General features: G+C 37.3%; 1 protein-coding gene and 1 long non-coding RNA gene across 2 annotated transcripts in view; both read right to left on the minus strand.

Moving 5' to 3' along the window:
* The window catches only part of LOC124265901, an 83,540-nt gene that overhangs the window by 14,692 nt on the left and 50,814 nt on the right, over positions 1-18,034 (minus strand). Inside the window, exons 25-26 of the mRNA XM_046700754.1 lie at positions 11,559-11,739; positions 922-991 (exon numbers count right to left, since the gene is read on the minus strand). Coding sequence (XP_046556710.1) covers positions 922-991; positions 11,559-11,739 — 251 coding nt within the window. The remainder of the gene's footprint in view (positions 1-921; positions 992-11,558; positions 11,740-18,034) is intronic.
* Positions 3,684-8,011, minus strand: LOC124265883. The gene is made up of 4 exons (XR_006895574.1): positions 7,828-8,011; positions 6,921-7,074; positions 5,393-5,550; positions 3,684-4,451 (listed from the first exon to the last, which is right to left on the minus strand). It is a non-coding gene; the product is annotated as an uncharacterized LOC124265883 (long non-coding RNA).

Raw genomic sequence — 18,034 nt, forward strand, 5'->3', positions numbered from 1 at the left:
GTTAAAACGAGTACCCATGCTTCAGATTGTAAGAAAAACAATGTGTGTATGTCTGTGGACAAGAAGCCAATATATAAATTTTGTTATCCATACCAGTTAAAAGAATTAATAATGGGCGGTGAATATCATAACTCACTTTTTGACACAACTACTACTACTACTACTGCTACAACTACTACTTCTGCTGTTACTACTACCACCACCACCACCACTACTAGCACTGAACTGTTTTGTTAAGTGAGAATTTGTTATGGATGTCATTGTGTAGTCTGCATTGTGCAGTGTATGTGATGTGACAAAAGTCATTGTAATGATTTATAAATTATCACTTTATAAATAAGAAGTAGGGGAAATGCTTCGGATATTCACAACAGTTAAAACAGGACTTTCTTCCCCCCATAAAAACAAATCAACACATACTACATAACTCTGTTTACATTCTTGCTTTATATAAATTTCATTTCTTCTGCAATAAAACGTATTGAGATAGAAAAACCTTTCAGCTGTTAATCACCATTTCAATACCCAAACATCTGTTTTTAGTTTTGCATTTTCATGTTTTCTGAGAGCCTTACCATTAAGTTTATGAGAGCATTCCTGTTCAATTTTGTTAAGTTTTAGTTTTGGGGACATTATTGTTTCCATATTTCCCACTTTTGTATATACAGTAACAGCAACATTCAACTATGTCTGTAATATGTACAGCATTCTTCATGTGTTCCCTTAGTTTTTTTAATAAAAATTATTGGGTAAAACCAAAAATCCATGTCACTTCTGCACAAAACATATAGAAACAAAAAAGAAAAATATGCAAAACCACAATAATCAGTATGACCTGAAAATGAACAAAACCATACATATTTACATATAAACTGTTATATCCTATTGAGGAATTCCTCGAGTGTATCAGATCATCCATACCTGAGCTTGTTTGCTTCCTCATTCTCAGACAATCTTTTAGCACCATATCTTAATGTTGGAACTCCAAACCCTAGAAAACAAAATGTTTCATTTTATTTCCTTGAGGTCCATCTGGCCTAAAACAAAATGTTGTGGTTTCGATTAACCAACCAACCCTTGAATTCTGGTGCTGATCCTATGTTTTTTAAGCGGTATGAATAAAGTAACAAGTGTTTGCCACTAATGTTGCAATGTCCCCCGCTGCTTAAGAAGAATGAAATATTTATAACATATTTACTACTGGTTTTTTGGGGTCACATACAAGATGCCTGAAATGACTGGTGTCTGCTCACCCAATGTAGGCTGTCGACATAAATGAAGACATTGGGTACAATGTTTTATGAGAAATCGTGTTTACATAAGTTTGAAAAGTGGTCAAAGTGTCGTGGTGACCTTGAAAATAAGGTCAAGGTCACCAAAATCAACTGGTGTCTGTGCAATCCCCCAATGTAGTCAGTCACTAAATTTGAAGACATTGGGTACAACAGTTCATGAGATATCGCGTTAACAAGAATCGGGACGTACGTCGTACGTCCCCCGTTCTGCGTTGCGACAGGGGACAATAAGCTTTCAAATACCATTGTTTTTCCCCCAGATAGAGAAAGTCGACATGATGGCCGTAAGCTTGATTGAATAGACAATTACACATTGATAAATGTGTTATTAGTTTGTACTTTACTTCTAAAAAAGAATGTAAAAAAATAAGATCCTACCTACCTACCCTAAATTTTAAATCGGAACCACAACATTTCTTCTTGGGTATTATGTGCACATCAGCATAATGCACACATTCCATTTTTTAAAATACAAGTTTCAGAAAAACATAATTTTTCATGCCATACAGTCAAATTTCACATTGTATTGCTTCAAATGAAAAAACAAATGATAACAAACAGATCAATGTGAAATTTGCAATTCATTTGTATTTCTTGTGTTAAAGAATGAGGACTATTTTTATGGATATACAACTTCTCTATTCTATATAGGCGATGTTTCGACATAGATTCTAATGTCGTTGTCAAGCAAGTGGTACATGGGAAGCAGTTTCTTTTGTTAAATGGTAATGCAGATATCAAGATGATATTTAAGGATATCTCATTCACAAAACTGTACGCACAAACTGTGTTTGGATGCTTGATTTCTTTGAAAGTATTCTTGCTAGAAATAACTTACTTAATGCTAGACATTGTTGTTAGTTCCTGTAGTTTAACCTCAAAACAAAATACCCCCTATCTATTTGCACAGAAAAACCTTGGACAACTCTTGTCAATGGCTGCATTTCTATGATTTAAGAATGAAACTGTGGTAGACACAAAATAGTTTATGGTATGTTACTCTCAATAATATAAGCATCCTGATAACATATTTCATTCATCAGGGAAAATTGGAATTGATTGCATCGGAGTCCTGAGCTAGTAATTTTTCGGAGTGCTTGTTAAAATGTTGTCATTATCATAAAGCTCAGTGGCATGGCGGACTTGACATCAAACACATTTAAGTGGATGGTCGAAGTGTTCAAGGTTTTCTTGATGTGACTCTCTCTGGAGACATCATGAAATCTGCATGATGTCGTAAAAGATCTGGGTTTCGTTGTTCAAAACAACCTTAGCTAAGGTCAACCTTAAACACTAAGGTTAGAGTTACGATCACCTTAAGAAAAAGTTACGCCTGTTGCACAAAACAACCTTAGGGCAACCTTAAGTCGGACTCGAACCTTAGCCGTAACCTTAACTAAGGCTGAACTCTTCAGCGCTGGAGTTACGGAAGCGTCCCTAGTTACCACGTGAATTATCTCCCCTGCTCGCACCTGCAGACGACAACAATGTCAATGTCTCAGCGGAAGCGCAATCGGCATTCAAACTTTTCTCCTTCCGAGATAAGTTTGATAGCTGACGAGGGGAAGGCGCGACAGAGTGTGTTGTTCGGCCCGTTTTCGTCAACAGTAACCAACACAACCAAAATACGGGAATGGGATGAAATCGCAACCAAGTAAATGTTACTTCCGGGTTGTATCACAAAACGTTTTCAACATCGATTGAAAGCAAATATTTATAAAATGTGTAGTGACTAGTCTGGAACATGAGCGACAACAAACCTATAGAACCCTTATATTCTCAGGGTTCATATACTTGAAAAACCATCAAAATCCATGACTTTTCCGTGATTTCTGCAGGATGTTTCGCAACTTTTCCATCACAAGACAAACAGCGACCCAGTGCATTTATAAATTGTTAAACGTGAAAATTGAAGACTCTGAAGTGGACACATATTGTATGACCCAAATGACATCAAAAAAATAATAGCACATTTTACTTATTAGAAAAATAACAGCAAACTTGTGCCCACCATGACTGTGTCAAGTTTTTACATTCCAAAACTTTTCCAGGTTTCCATGACCTGTACGAACCCTGTATAATATAAGTGAATATCAATCATATAAACAAAGAGATTTACATTTATTTATTTTTTTACTTATTTTAAGACTAAACGCCTGTTCGTCCGTCCAAAGATCTGGAGCCCAGATACGGAAGAAATGGAACGATTACAAGTGAGTAATTACCTGATTTTCTTTATATCGATAGCCAATTCAAAGCTGTGTTTAATATATGTGTGTTTTACTGGCTAAAGTAATTATCAACAATTTAAACCATACTCGAAATATACAGACATATCAAGATTTCAATATAATCATGTGTATGGTTTACCCTGAAAATGGTTGTTATTGATATGAATTTTTTAATTTTTTTATCCTATTACTGTACAGTTGGATTCAGATATATTCAACCCTCATGGCCAAAACATGCAATCACATTTATTGCAGAGACAGTACTTATTATCTGTGATGATATAGTGACACAAGTATGGTTTAAGTATTTTTAACAAACAAACACAAAGGAAAAGTGTAAATTAAATAAAATGTCATGCTTTCATTGATTTTAACAGTTTCAAAATTATTCTGACTTTGAAATAGGGGGTTGAATAATTTTGATTTCAACTGTAGGTGGCAAATTATCCTGATCATCACCAACAATGATAAATGACAAAACACTCATTTTGTTGTTTCCCAAATGATTGAAATATATATTTTAACAATAAATCAGTATGAGATTTAACACATAGAGTATTGTTGTTACACACAGTAACACATTGCCAGATATATTCCCATATATACAATTAGCACCTCTTTTATAATTCTTTTTGAAAATAAAGTTTTCATTAATGTTCAGAAATATTTACATAATGAGGTATAACCTTAATAAAAATGTTGCAAGCTATCACAGCAATAAAAGGTGTGTAAATTACATGAAAATTGATATAAATGCGATTTACTAGAACACTTGAAAACAAATTGATAACTAATTTTATGCTGTATTTGCATTATAGTATAAATGATGGCATTTTCCAGATCCCAGGTGAAGGAGAAGGCCATTGATGTGCGGCGTGAGAGCTGCAAGACAGGCGGGGGTCCAGCACCAGTTGGTCTGTCTGACCTGGAGCACAAGGTTGGATTTGTGATCGATTATTAAAATGGTTATTAAAAAAAGTGATGAAATTTATCTCATTTTGGTCTTACATAGTTAAAGTTAGTAAATCCTTATCTCATCCCATTCCAGAGTCTCAAACATTTCCAGCATATCAAAAACATTTACGTAATAATTGTGTGTTTTCATGTTTGTAGGTTGTGTCAATGATTCCTCAGTGCCAGATTGAAGGAATAACTGGTGGATTAGAGAGTGAAGTGGAGGAAAGTATGTGATAAATAATACACTACTATTATACCATACATATATCTATGAATATGTATGTCAAATTCATATCAACATTTCAACATCAATTGCAAAAGAATCACATTCAATAACAAATCAATTTTGTTTTGAAACTAAATATTTACAGGAATTCGCTATTCCAATTATTAGGTTGCACATTGCAGTATAATGAGGGTAATGTTGTTTTTTAAGGGTAATGTCATTTGCAGATGTCTGATGTCTTCCATTAACAGTTCGACAAAGGAAAATAGTTTGTGTGATGAAAATGATACATTAATTTACTTTTAAAACTTTTTTGCAGTTTGCGTCACCTTGGAAACCAAAGATGCACCAGTATGCACGGTTGTGGAAGTAGATGAAGCATTTGGTAAATATGTGTATTTGTATGTCTGTCTGTCTGTCTGTCTGTCTGTCTGTCTGTCATGTCTGTCTGTATGCATTAAAGCAATATTTATCAATTGAATCAAATTCATATTTGAAAAGAAAATATCTTCAACTGATCAATGCTTTAGAAGTAATACTGTATCATGGCAACATTCAGAATTGCACAACCTAGCCGGGTTTGGCGTATCATGGTATACATAATGTGAACCTTACACCTACTTCACAAAAAACTTTTAAAAAAATTTAAAACATATTTATGTATTTTCAGAATCAGGACTTACATTGACCAGCCTCCCTGTGGTATCAAGTGCGTTTGTACCATCATCAACAGTACAGCAGCCATCAACTGCTACATCAGAGCTTGCCCTAGTACCCTCCACATCACAGCCATCAACAGAGCAGGCAGCCGAACAACCTGATAGTGAAAGGCCCCAAACAACTGTAAATGGTAAAATAAAACAAAGCAATTTTGAATGAACAGAATATATTCAGAAACATGTCAAACATAGTGCATTGTAATTTCAAGTATATGTTAGTATAATTTTATGGCAATACCAACACTATAAATGTGTACTCATATTAAATGTATTGGTTATAATTTATCTCTATAAAAAACTAAATATTAATGATATTTTTTGCAGCAACTGAAATCCATTCTAGGACTAAAGTTACACACAAGTCAAGAAAATCTGGTAGGTAGGACATGTTCAAGTAAGAAAAGTTACTAGATTTAGATTAGGGCTGGGACGGGTGGGTACTGAGTAGGACCCAGGTGAAGAATGTATTGTTTTACCACAACAATGTACCCAGGTAGTAAATTTAGACCCCTCCAAGCCTTAATTCAGAGTGTAGTATAAATAGCAAACAAGAATTTTTAACTTAACAGTTTAATTGCATACAACAACAAGTGTTTGCCACTGATGTGGCAATGTCCCCCGCCGCTAAAGAATGGAATATCTATATTTACTACTTTTTATTTTTGGGTCACATACAAGATGCCTGAAATGACTGGTGTCTACATAATCACCCAATGTAGGCTGTCAACATACTTGAAAACATTGGGTGCAATGTTTTATGAGATATCGCCTTTAAAAAGCGGTCAAAGTATCATGGTGACCTTGAAGATAAGGTCAAGGTCACCCAAATAAACTGGTGTCTGTGTAATACCCCAATGTAAACTGTCACCAAATTTGATGACATTGGGTACAACAGTGCATGAGATATCGCGTTAACAAAAGTTGAAAGTGTGAAAAGTGTCGTGGTGACCTTGAAAATAAGGTCAAGGTCACCCAAAATCAACTGGTGTCTGCGTAATCCGCCAATGTAGGCTGTCACCAAATTTGAAGACACTGGGTACAACAGTCGATGAGATGCCGTGTTAAGAAGAGTTTATAAAAGTGTTCAAAGTGTCGTGGTGACCTTGAAAATAAGGTCAAGGTCACCTAAATACAGTGGTGCCTGCGTAATCCCCTAATGTAGGCTGTCACCAAATTTGAAGACACTGGGTACAACAGTGCATGAGATATCACGTTAACAACAGTTTGAAAAGTGGTCAGTGTCGTGGTGACCTTGAAAATAAGGTCAAGGTCACCCAAATCGAATGGTGTCTGCATAATCCCCCAATGTAGGCTGTCACAAAATTTGAAGACATTGGGTGCAACAGTTCATGAGATATCGCGTTAACAAGAGTTTGAAAAGTGGTCAAAGTGTCGTTTGAATCGGGACGTACGTACGCCGCTGAATACATAGTCCCCCGTTGCGCATTGCGGCGGGGGACAATAAAACAAATCGCAATTATGAAATTATTACCTTTTCTACAGAAAGGGAAGCTCAGCCAGGCGTGACTGCCATCCTTGCTAGTGAAAAGGAAAGGACTGGAATACTGAAGGTCCTCCTTGAAGTACAAAGAAAAATCCTGGCTGTCTCGGAACAGCGACTTCAGGTGGAGACTGACAGGCTGGCCCTGGAAAGAGAGAACTTTGAATTTAAAAAAAAGTGTAATTAACCTACCAGAATACAAAACTGTTTCTCCCGTAATACAGTTTCTGCATGAATTGTAATCAACTTCATTATCTAATTATGAGATAATCCTTTTTGGAGCTTGTTTGAATGAAACTTGTTTATAATTTTGTATGTAGCTTTTGTAATGTTGAAAATCAATCTCTATGCCATGTATATTGGGAGTGTAATGCAACCCAAAGTTTTTGGAAAGAAATTGAAAGTTATATTATCAAAAATATACAGACTTTTAAAATAACAAAATCTGCAGTATGGTTTGACATTTTAGGCAATAACAATTACTAAACCACATAATATTTTCTGCAATTTTTTTAACTTATACTTGCACCTTAACAACTAATCAATTCCTACAAGTTTTGAAAGACATATCTGCTGTTGAAAGATTCACAGCAAGAAGAAATAACAGCTTTGATAACTTTATAAATAAACGTTGGCCTTTCATCCCAATATTCAATCTTTGACAAACTTAAAAAAATGATATTGATGGGTTTTTAACTCACACCTGCTGTACATGTATTACCTTTTTCACTAGCTTATCTGAATTATGCATGGGAACAAAAAAACAACAAACTATTTTATGATTTTTATGCTTCATAACTTCTTGTTGTTCACTTTGTTTCAAACTTGTATCAAGATAATGTTTTACCGTTATTAAATTTAATGTTATGTGATATACAATGGAGTTGTTTTTACTTACATTTCATGAAAATCTTTCGTTGACAAGGTTCTGCCTAGCGGTGTTGCCATCTACTCACTGCCTGGGAGCGGGTGGGGTGTTGGTCTCCGCCTCTGCCTCTTCCAGTACATCTCCCGGTGGTACCTGCACTCCCTTGGTGATGCAGTAATTATGGAGCTTAAAGCATGCCATAATTACCACAGAGCACCTGTCTGGGCTGAACTACAGACATCCAGAGGACTTGTGCAAACGCCTGGAATATTTTCATACAAATCAAATCTTACAACAATATTCTGGCAACAGGGGTTTAAAATAATCCTGATCATAATTTAGTTTGCAAGTACTGATTTAAATTCTGATTACATAACAATCAGGTCAAACTCACCTAAACCTTGCCTTTAAAACACCAAATGCACGCTCAATGGTGTTTCTTGTTCTAGTGTGGGCAGAGTTGTACCTCTCTTGGGGACGTGTCTGCAACTCAGTAAAGGGTGTTTGAAGCCATGGTCGACATGCATATCTGAAAAAAATCATTACTTGATTGTTATACCAATATATCAACATATCAATGATGTCATGATTGATAGTTACAAAAAATCATTACTTGATTGTTATACCAATATATCAACATATCAATGATGTCATGATTGATAGTTACAAAAAATCATTACTTGATTGTTATACCAATATATCAACATATCAATGATGTCATGATTGATAGTTACAAAAAATCATTACTTGATTGTTATACCAATATATCAACATATCAATGATGTCATGATTGATAGTTACAAAAAATCATTACTTGATTGTTATACCAATATATCAACATATCAATGATGTCATGATTGATAGTTACAAAAAATCATTACTTGATTGTTATACCAACATATCAATGATGTCATGATTGATAGTTACAAAAAATCATTACTTGATTGTTATACCAATATATCAACATATCAATGATGTCATGATTGATAGTTACAAAAAATCATTACTTGATTGTTATACCAACATATCAATGATGTCATGATTGATAGTTACAAAAAATCATTACTTGATTGTTATACCAATATATCAACATATCAATGATGTCATGATTGATAGTTACAAAAAATCATTACTTGATTGTTATACCAATATATCAACATATCAATGATGTCATGATTGATAGTTACAAAAAATCATTACTTGATTGTTATACCAACATATCAATGATGTCATGATTGATAGTTACAAAAAATCATTACTTGATTGTTATACCAATATATCAACATATCAATGATGTCATGATTGATAGTTACAAAAAATCATTACTTGATTGTTATACCAACATATCAATGATGTCATGATTGATAGTTACAAAAAATCATTACTTGATTGTTATACCAATATATCAACATATCAATGATGTCATGATTGATAGTTACAAAAAATCATTACTTGATTTTTATACCAATATATCAACATATCAATGATGTCATGATTGATAGTTACAAAAAATCATTACTTGATTGTTATACCAATATATCAACATATCAATGATGTCATGATTGATAGTTACAAAAAATCATTACTTGATTGTTATACCAATATATCAACATATCAATGATGTCATGATTGATAGTTACAAAAAATCATTACTTGATTGTTATACCAATATATCAACATATCAATGATGTCATGATTGATAGTTACAAAAAATCATTACTTGATTGTTATACCAACATATCAATGATGTCATGATTGATAGTTACAAAAAATCATTACTTGATTGTTATACCAATATATCAACATATCAATGATGTCATGACTGATAGTTACAAAAAACCATTGTGTACTCTCTGTATGGATATGACAATTAAAGTGACACTTCCACATTCCTAGACACTATATTTTTTGTTTTGAGACATACCAATTACCACATGTGTTGAATTAAATTCAAAACACCTCTTCCAGCTTGCATATATATGTATATATTCAAGCTGGAAGAGGTGTTCTTGATTTAAATCAACACACATATATATATATATACATACCCAATTACCAAATATATGAAAATATTGATACATTCAAAACCAAATCATATTCATGTGCGGAAGTGAAAATGAAATGTCCACTTTTCAATCATGGATCATTACTTATACTTATATAGATCTAATGTCATTATGCTGGACCAGCTATAGCGAGCATTAAAATGATATTAGTCAGTAATATATGACCCCCAACAAATGTGAGCTAGAGTGTCACAATAAGGGGGTTAAAAACCTCCACAACCTACCCAGAATCACTAAGGAGACACCCATCTGGTGCCTGCTGTACCATCTGAGTGGCAATGCTGCAGTTGCTCCAAATATGCGAGTCGTGGGTCGACCCCGGCCACTTGACTACCACATTTGTGAAGCTGTAGACAAGAAAACAAGGGATTATAACTACTCATTTACTTACATCTTGATCTCGTATGTTCATTTACATGTCTAGGTGTCAAGGCAGATGCTAGTGACCCTTCACTATTTAGGTGTGTAATATTCAATAAATATTTGCCATTACGTTTGTAGTTCTAATCTGAGATAAACAATGTAAGTGTTTTAATGCGTCAACAAGCTTTTTAACATAAAGTAGCATTCCGGAAATATAAGAGAATAAACATGATAACGTTTCTTTTAAGTCAGTGAAATTGATAGACTATTTTTAACTGGACAGGGAACTAGCATCAATATGTCAGGTCAAGGTCGTTACTAATGTAAACAAACCCGTTACGTATTGGGATATTTTTACCTTTCGGTCTTACTACAGGAAAATACTGAAATCATTATGCCTTTCCAGTGTTTGTTTATTAAAAAAGCGAAGAAAAGATCTTACCGAAGAGAGCTGTCACAAATAGCCTGAACATTCACGGCGTGGTAGCCCTTCCGGCAAACAAACGCTGCTTCCTCGGCGATGGGTGGTCTTTTTATTGGGATCAAAGTCCCGTCAACCGCTCCAAGAACTTTGGGGAACCCGGATAGTTTGTAGAAGCCCTCTTTAACTGCTATCTGTTCTTGTGGTCCCCATGGAAAATGAATATTATCTAGCACCGTGCAAAAAGCACTGGCTGTGCTGTGCAGGGATCTCGAAACGGTTGACTTGTCAAGGCCGTGAAGGTCCCCGATCTCGGACACCTTTGCCGAGATAGCGTAAAGTCAAGAGCACCTGTGACTCTACAGAAATGGCGTGTGAACGCTGTGTACTCCTTCCGATTGTGAACGCTGTGTACTCCTTCCGATTATTGGCTCAACTTCTTCTACAAGAGCTATAATAGCTTCACGTGACAAACGGTAGCGAGAAGTCAGTTCGAAATCATTCAGCGTGTCCAGTTGACTCGTCCTGTCTCTGTAGACTCTCTGCTTCCTCAAACTTCTCTCAATCTCCTTGTATAAAATAAAAGCAGTCGCCATATTCCCTACCCAACCTTAGAGACGCTAAGGTTGGGTCGGGCCAACCTTAGTTATCAACCTTAACTTAAGGTTAACCTTAGTTAAGGTTGTTTCGTGCAACGGGAGGCTAACCTTAGTAAAGGTCTAAGGTTTTAATCTTAGAGATAACGTTGACCTTAGAGATAAGGTTGTTTTGAACAACGGAGCCCTGACTTTCATGAGATATTTTTCTGAATTCACAACAAAAACACAGTAAGAATATTTGTTCATGAGAGGTTGAGTTTCATGGTTCATGGTTGAGTTTACACGGTTTCACAAACATCTTAACTGCCTCACCTGCAATTTTGCAAGTCCACCTGTTGTCAACCAAGCAGTTTGTGGATTTCAATCGACCATGAGATACTATTTCTGATCGGTGTAGGAAATCCATTCCTCTGCAGATGTCTTTCAGTATCGAGCAGCGGAAATCCCAGCCCAGTTTAACAGATTCATTGGACAATAAGTCTTCTAAACTACCCTGAAAACAAGAGAAAAACACAACTAATTTCTCAAACATCTCCAAAGTAATGCAAAGTCATCTACGGCACAGGTGAACAAATTGTTATCTCATTGACCATGAGCCAGCACAAAGCCCCTTTTGTCTGAATCAGAAGGACACACAGTCAGCTGATCAAGTCACATCAACTACTCCGACATCTAGTATTCTGAACTAAGTGTCCTTGGCAGACAAATTGAGAAAAATTGTTACATTGTTCAGAATCAGTACTTATGTAAAGTTCTTATTTCCTTAAATTCTGAGGTATTTTAACATAGTATTTTGAGTTCACATTCCATATTCTAGCACGACATGGGGTGATACTCAATTCTGATTGGCTGAGAGTTCATCAAAACCGTACTTGAATGGCAGTTTAAGACCGCTAATGAAAGTGACCGATTCACCGCATATGAATACAACGAACTTGTTGACCCTATTGTTTGTAAACAAACATGTCGGACATCGGCAATTTCTACCTCGGCAGCATTTTTGGTGTTTTTGAAGTAAAAAGCAAATGGTTTGAAGAAGAATTTCTTAACCCTAATCCCAGTGAAGAAACTACGATTCGTACGAAGCTGGAAAATCCGTCAGCAGCGCAAAAGCGGCAGTATATTCAAACCGGGTCTAGATCTAGCGGGCATGATGTCGACAACACGCGTCGGCCCACACGTTCTAACCTGACCGCTTCCGTCCCAGCCGTAATGCCCAGTCCTTCCACTTCCACTGTCCATGTATCCCACATAAAACGTGGCATGTCAGGTCTTTTCCAAATTGGGAATAGTAGGGTGGTTATGAACAATATTTCAGAGCATATTCCAAAGGAAGAGCTCACTGAAGATGCATGTTTGCGGCAGCTATTTTTATTAGCAAACGTGAAACACTTCTCAGTTGATTACAACTCATTTGTACTACTTGACTGACAAACTAATATTTGGGGCGGGGAGAGGTATCAATCAAGTACTTTAGCAAGTGTATTGTCTTGTATCATTGTACAGCTAAAAATGTATTGTGTATCCGTTCTTTGAATGAAATCTTGTGATGCGTGACAGAATATCATTTATATTGGCACCATCCATAGTGTAGGATTCACTATCCATCTGCAATCTGTCATGTCTTTCCTCATCTAGTTAACTCTCAATATATGCATGGATCATTGGTGACCACACCATCCCTTTGCCTCTTGGAGCGCTCCATTAATCACACGGTCAACAAATCTATACTGATAGTCAATGCCATGATTGTTTATATTAGTATGCAAATGAGAAGACTAACATCTAGTCACTGAGATGAACATATTTTACAGAAACAAAACTGTTCATAAAAAATAATGCAATAAAAAATAAAGAACAGGAGCCCAGAGACTTTCTTCATTTTCAGAAACTGTTCAAATATAGACTAATGTCATATATTCTAGATTTGCATAGGCTTTCTTGGATATATTTGTTTCAGGGTCTGTATGAAAGACTGGCAAATGAACTATGACATCATAAAATAAGTCAAATTACAGTTTACTGCACTGGCCGTATAACCTTCAGGATGTTTTTTGATAATTCTATTCATTTTAGCTATGATACTTAAAAAAGCAATTTACATGTTAACACCACAATTTGCTGAAATTGCTTTGCTACTATTCCAACTTTGATTTTCTCATAAAAAGTTGTAAAATTCTTCAGCTCTTATAATTAGACTTTAACTCTTTCAACACCAGTCAACCAGAGGCATTTACTGCCATGACACCGAGTTCCCACAGAGGAAGCCTATGTTTATGAAGGAAAATGTAATTTTTAGAGTAAAATTGATATTTTATACTTATCCTGACTCATGCTCTTTTGCTTGTCTTCTTCTTCTTGCGAACATAGTGGAAACACTTGTATCTCCTTAATTGAAGCTCCCTTCAATGTAAAATCACTAATTGGTACTCACCACGAGTTGCTCCCCTTTAATCCCTTCTGGCGGGAAAGGTGTCGCCACCTTACACCTCGTGCTTCACTCTCTCCTGATTTTGCGAGCCCAACACTTGAATTTACAGGGAAATCCAAAGTGTTATGTGTTCTGACCTCATGAGTCAGGATAAGTATAAAATATCAATTTTACTCTAAAAATTACATATTTTTCCTTATCCTGACTCATGCTCTTTTGCTTGTAGAATCCTACGGAACGGAGGAGGGAGTAATAGAATACTTTGGATTTATAATTAGTGATTTTGTATAAATATAACTGTAATAACTGGTATGGGAACTTCATGAAGGCATTGACTTAGGATATTTCCTGTATATAAACCATAAGTTATATAATGCCATAATAGGGTATTACCTTGATATATATTGAAAAACCATTACATATATTATATATATATATAAGTGACTCTGATAGAGTCGCTGTACAACTAAAGATAATGTCAATATATACTTAGGGGTGAATAACCTAAGCTAAATATATACATAGCTCTAGAACTCCTTAGAGTTATAAGCTAGCTAAATTATGTATATAATACATATTAAACTTGTGATGGTAATATTTTAACGCCTACGAGGGACTGTCAGCTGTTGAGCGAGGACCAAAGGGCCGAAATGGTGAATGCCAGAGACATCTTCTGTGGTGATGTCTCTCAGGTAGTGATTCGCAAACACCATGTTCGATTTCCAAAAGCATCCTTCCATACTTGTGTTCAATGAACAGTTACCGTGCAGGGCGAGGGTGGAAGCCAGTGCCCTAATCTCATGCGGATTTGATGCTGTTGGTGGGTCCAAGCCTGCTGCCTTGTAGGCGCGAAGTATGACAGTCCTTATCCAAATAGATATGGTAGTACGCGAGACTTCTGTTTGACTCGTTGGCGATAAGGGGATGAATAATCTTTTGAGAAATCTTCGCCTTGTTTTGGATCGTCGTAAGTAAACTTTGAGAGCTCTGACTGGACACAGTGATAAGTCTTGTGTCTTGTGTATCTTGTGATCCGAGAATCGAGGATAACGCTGGTACATGGAATAACCTGTCTGGTTGACCTGGTAGTTGATTTTTTGCGATGAAATCCCATCTTAATCCCAGGTGCGCTATGTTTTAATTGTCATCAAACTGTATCCTCTCGTAATCCAGAGCGTGAATTTCAGATATTCTTGCTGCCATGGCTAGAGATAGCAGAAATAGTGTTTTCTGTGAGAGAAATTCAAAGTTTGTCGATTCCAAAGGTTCATAGGCCTCACTTGTGAGGTGTTGTAACACTATATTCAGATCCCAAGCTGGGGCGTGGAACTTCCGCTTTTGGTCCTCCAATCGGAAAGCACGTAGTAAGGCCAGTAACTCTGGAGATTTTGTCAGCTTGACACCCGTTCTCATAGTGATCACAGAGCTAAGCGCGGCAAGATATGTTGATATCGTCGAACCTCTTAAATGTTTGTTTTGCCGCAGGTAACACAAATAGTCTGCCACTTGAGGATGTGAAGCATCTCTCGCTGTAAATCCTTTATTAGCTGCATAATTTTCGAAACTGTGCCACTTGTCGCCGCATACAAGTTCACGAGTCGAGTCGAGTGTCGTAAGGCAAGCGTGACCGCTTTTGCCGCCCTGGCAGAATATCCTCTCTTGTTTAAACACATTTGTATACAGTCCATACGTGAAGTTGGTAAACTTCTGGGTTTCCGTGCACTTGTTTTGTGTGTGGATGTATTAACAGGTTTGAGCTCTTGGGTAGCTCTAATACTGGTTGACCGATTTCTTGAATTAGCATGGGAAACCATACTCTGGCTGGCCAGTAGGGCGCGACCAAAGTGAGTTGTAGATTCTGTGTTTGTTTGATTTTCTGTAATACTTGAGGTATTATTGCTGGCGGCGGAAACGCGTACGCGTTGAGGCCTTCCCATGATATACTTAGAGCGTCCGTTTCCCAAGCTTGTGGATCTGGGATTGGTGACACGAATGTCGGTAGCTGATTGTTGAATCTTGTGGCGAATAGATCTATTAGCGGCGCTGCTAACGGCTTGATTATCTGTGCAAATATTTCCGTATTGAGCATCCACTCTGTCGGTGATGGTAGATGAGGCCGAGAGAGCGCGTCTGCTAGTACATTTCTGGCTCCGGGAATGTGAACTGCTCTGATCTGTAGATTTAGATCGTTGGTTAGATCGAATAGTTTAAAGCTTAAGTTCAAAAGGTTCAGTGATCTCGTTGAGCCTTGCTTGTTTACGTAGAACGCCACTGTGGAATTGTCGGTATGAATCATAAGGTGCGCATTTTGTAGAAATGTGCTCCAATGTAGAATGGCGTTGATTACAGCTTTCATCTCTAGGATGTTTATATGGAGTTTGCTTTCTTGTTGGTTCCATAATCCCGATGTCGTCTGGTTGGCGAGATGAGCTCCCCAACCTTGAAGTGACGCGTCCACATATAGATGGGTTTTGAATTCCTGCTCTGCTAAACAAATCCCTTCGCAGACATTCGATTTCTTTGTCCACCATAGTAGATGAGGTCTGAGATGTTTCGGTAGACTGAATGGCTGTAAATCGTCGAGATGTGCATTGATGAAGACCTGTAAGGGACGTAACTGTAACCTGCCTCTGACTGTCATGTCTTGGGCTGATGTGAGGAGACCTAGGAGGCTCTGCCATTGTCGAAGTGGTAACGGAGAGAGTAGAGCTGGTGGAATGGTCTGTTGGATCTTGATCCAACGGTCTTCTGGTACGACGATACGGTTGAGATTTGTGATAAATCGAATGCCTAGGAACTGTAGGTCTTGTGACGGTACTAGGTCCGACTTGAGTAAGTTTACTAACCATCCTAGCTGTGTTAGTAGCTTTATGATGTAGTTTAACTGTAGTTTGAGATGCTGTGGATCTTGATCTACTTGTATCCCGTCGTCAAGGTAAAACGCACTGCGTAGCCCTTGATGATGAAGATAGGTGATAATCGGTTTCGTTATCCTCGTGAAAAGCCAGGGGGCTGATGATATTCCGAATGGGAGCACTTTCCACTGGTCATGTTGCCCGTCTAAAGTAAACCGTAGGTATTTCCTGGCTTTGGAGTGTATCGGGATGTGCAGGTAAGCGTCCTGTAGATCGATACTGCCCATGTAGTCCATGGGGCGAATCAACTGCCGTAACTGAGGTAAATGTATCATGCGGAACTTCGGAGGTTTGCGTAGATAGTTCTTGTTGAAAAAGCTCATGTTGTAGATGAGTCTGTATTTCTCCTTGGAGTTTTTCTTGGGAACTAGGAAAACTGGGGAGTAGAAACCTGGTTCTATGTTGTCTTGGTCTAGTACTTCTATGGCCTGCTTTATTAGGAGTGATGTAACAGCCTCTCTTAACTTCGGTAGTTGTTGTGCCTGTAAATTCGAACTTGTGAGGGTTGACTGTCAGCGGAGGCTTGGCCTTTAGTGGGATCTGAAAAATCCGTGGATCTAAGAATGTTGGAGACATAAGGGTCTTGTAACATTCCCCAGTTTTCCCAGTAGAGTTGGAGGCGTCCACCCACTTGAGATGGTTGTACTGGAACGGCTGGGGGTGGAAGACTCCAGTCGTTCCGAACCTGTCTTTCAGCGTTTATAGTTGCGGGAACCTCTGGGTGTCCTGCCTCTTCCTGATCCTCCTCTATAGTTACCGAATGGGCGACGAAAAGAATCTTTTCCTCTAGAGCTGGCTATCTTCCTGTCTCGTGCTCTCTGTAGGCCCGTGAATTTAGATCTTCCTGAGTATCTTTGTGAAGTCTGTCGAATGACGCTGGCTAGTGTGTCCATCGATTTAATCATAAGGACTTCTCTGGAATCCTTAGTGACTTCCTTGGAAACTTTGTCTATTTCTCCGTTAAAGATGGATGTTGAAGACCACGGGGCTGTATACAGTGGGGCTGTAAAGTTCTCACCCCAGTTGCAGGAAGCGAGGAGGCCTTGACGACGAGCTAAGGTCAGTGCTGCTGAAATAGATGTAAGATGATCTGTTAGGAACTGCTGGTCTTTCTTTTGCATAAGTAAGGCAGAATAAATCATTCTATCATCCTCAGAAGTCGTATCACGAAATCTGGTGATAAGAGTCTCATTGATAGTTCTAGATCTATTTAAACCAAAAAACATACGTCTCGTCATGGTTTCTATCTGGACTAACTTGCGATCATCAATCTTGTAATTCTTGTACTTGACATCGTTGATCAACTTATAGTTCTCATCGATGTCTTGAGCTTTGAAGAAGGGGTCCATGTTATGCGTGGAGAACTTCTTGGCATGAAAGTTTGGTAGATGTGGTGTCTGAACTTTCGTGGCTTTGTGGAATGCTGCATCTAGATTCTGTGG

The sequence above is a fragment of the Haliotis rubra genome, unplaced genomic scaffold (genome assembly GCF_003918875.1).
Source record: "Haliotis rubra isolate DU_JTF1 unplaced genomic scaffold, ASM391887v1 Scf122, whole genome shotgun sequence".
NCBI classification, from domain to species: domain Eukaryota; kingdom Metazoa; phylum Mollusca; class Gastropoda; order Lepetellida; family Haliotidae; genus Haliotis; species Haliotis rubra.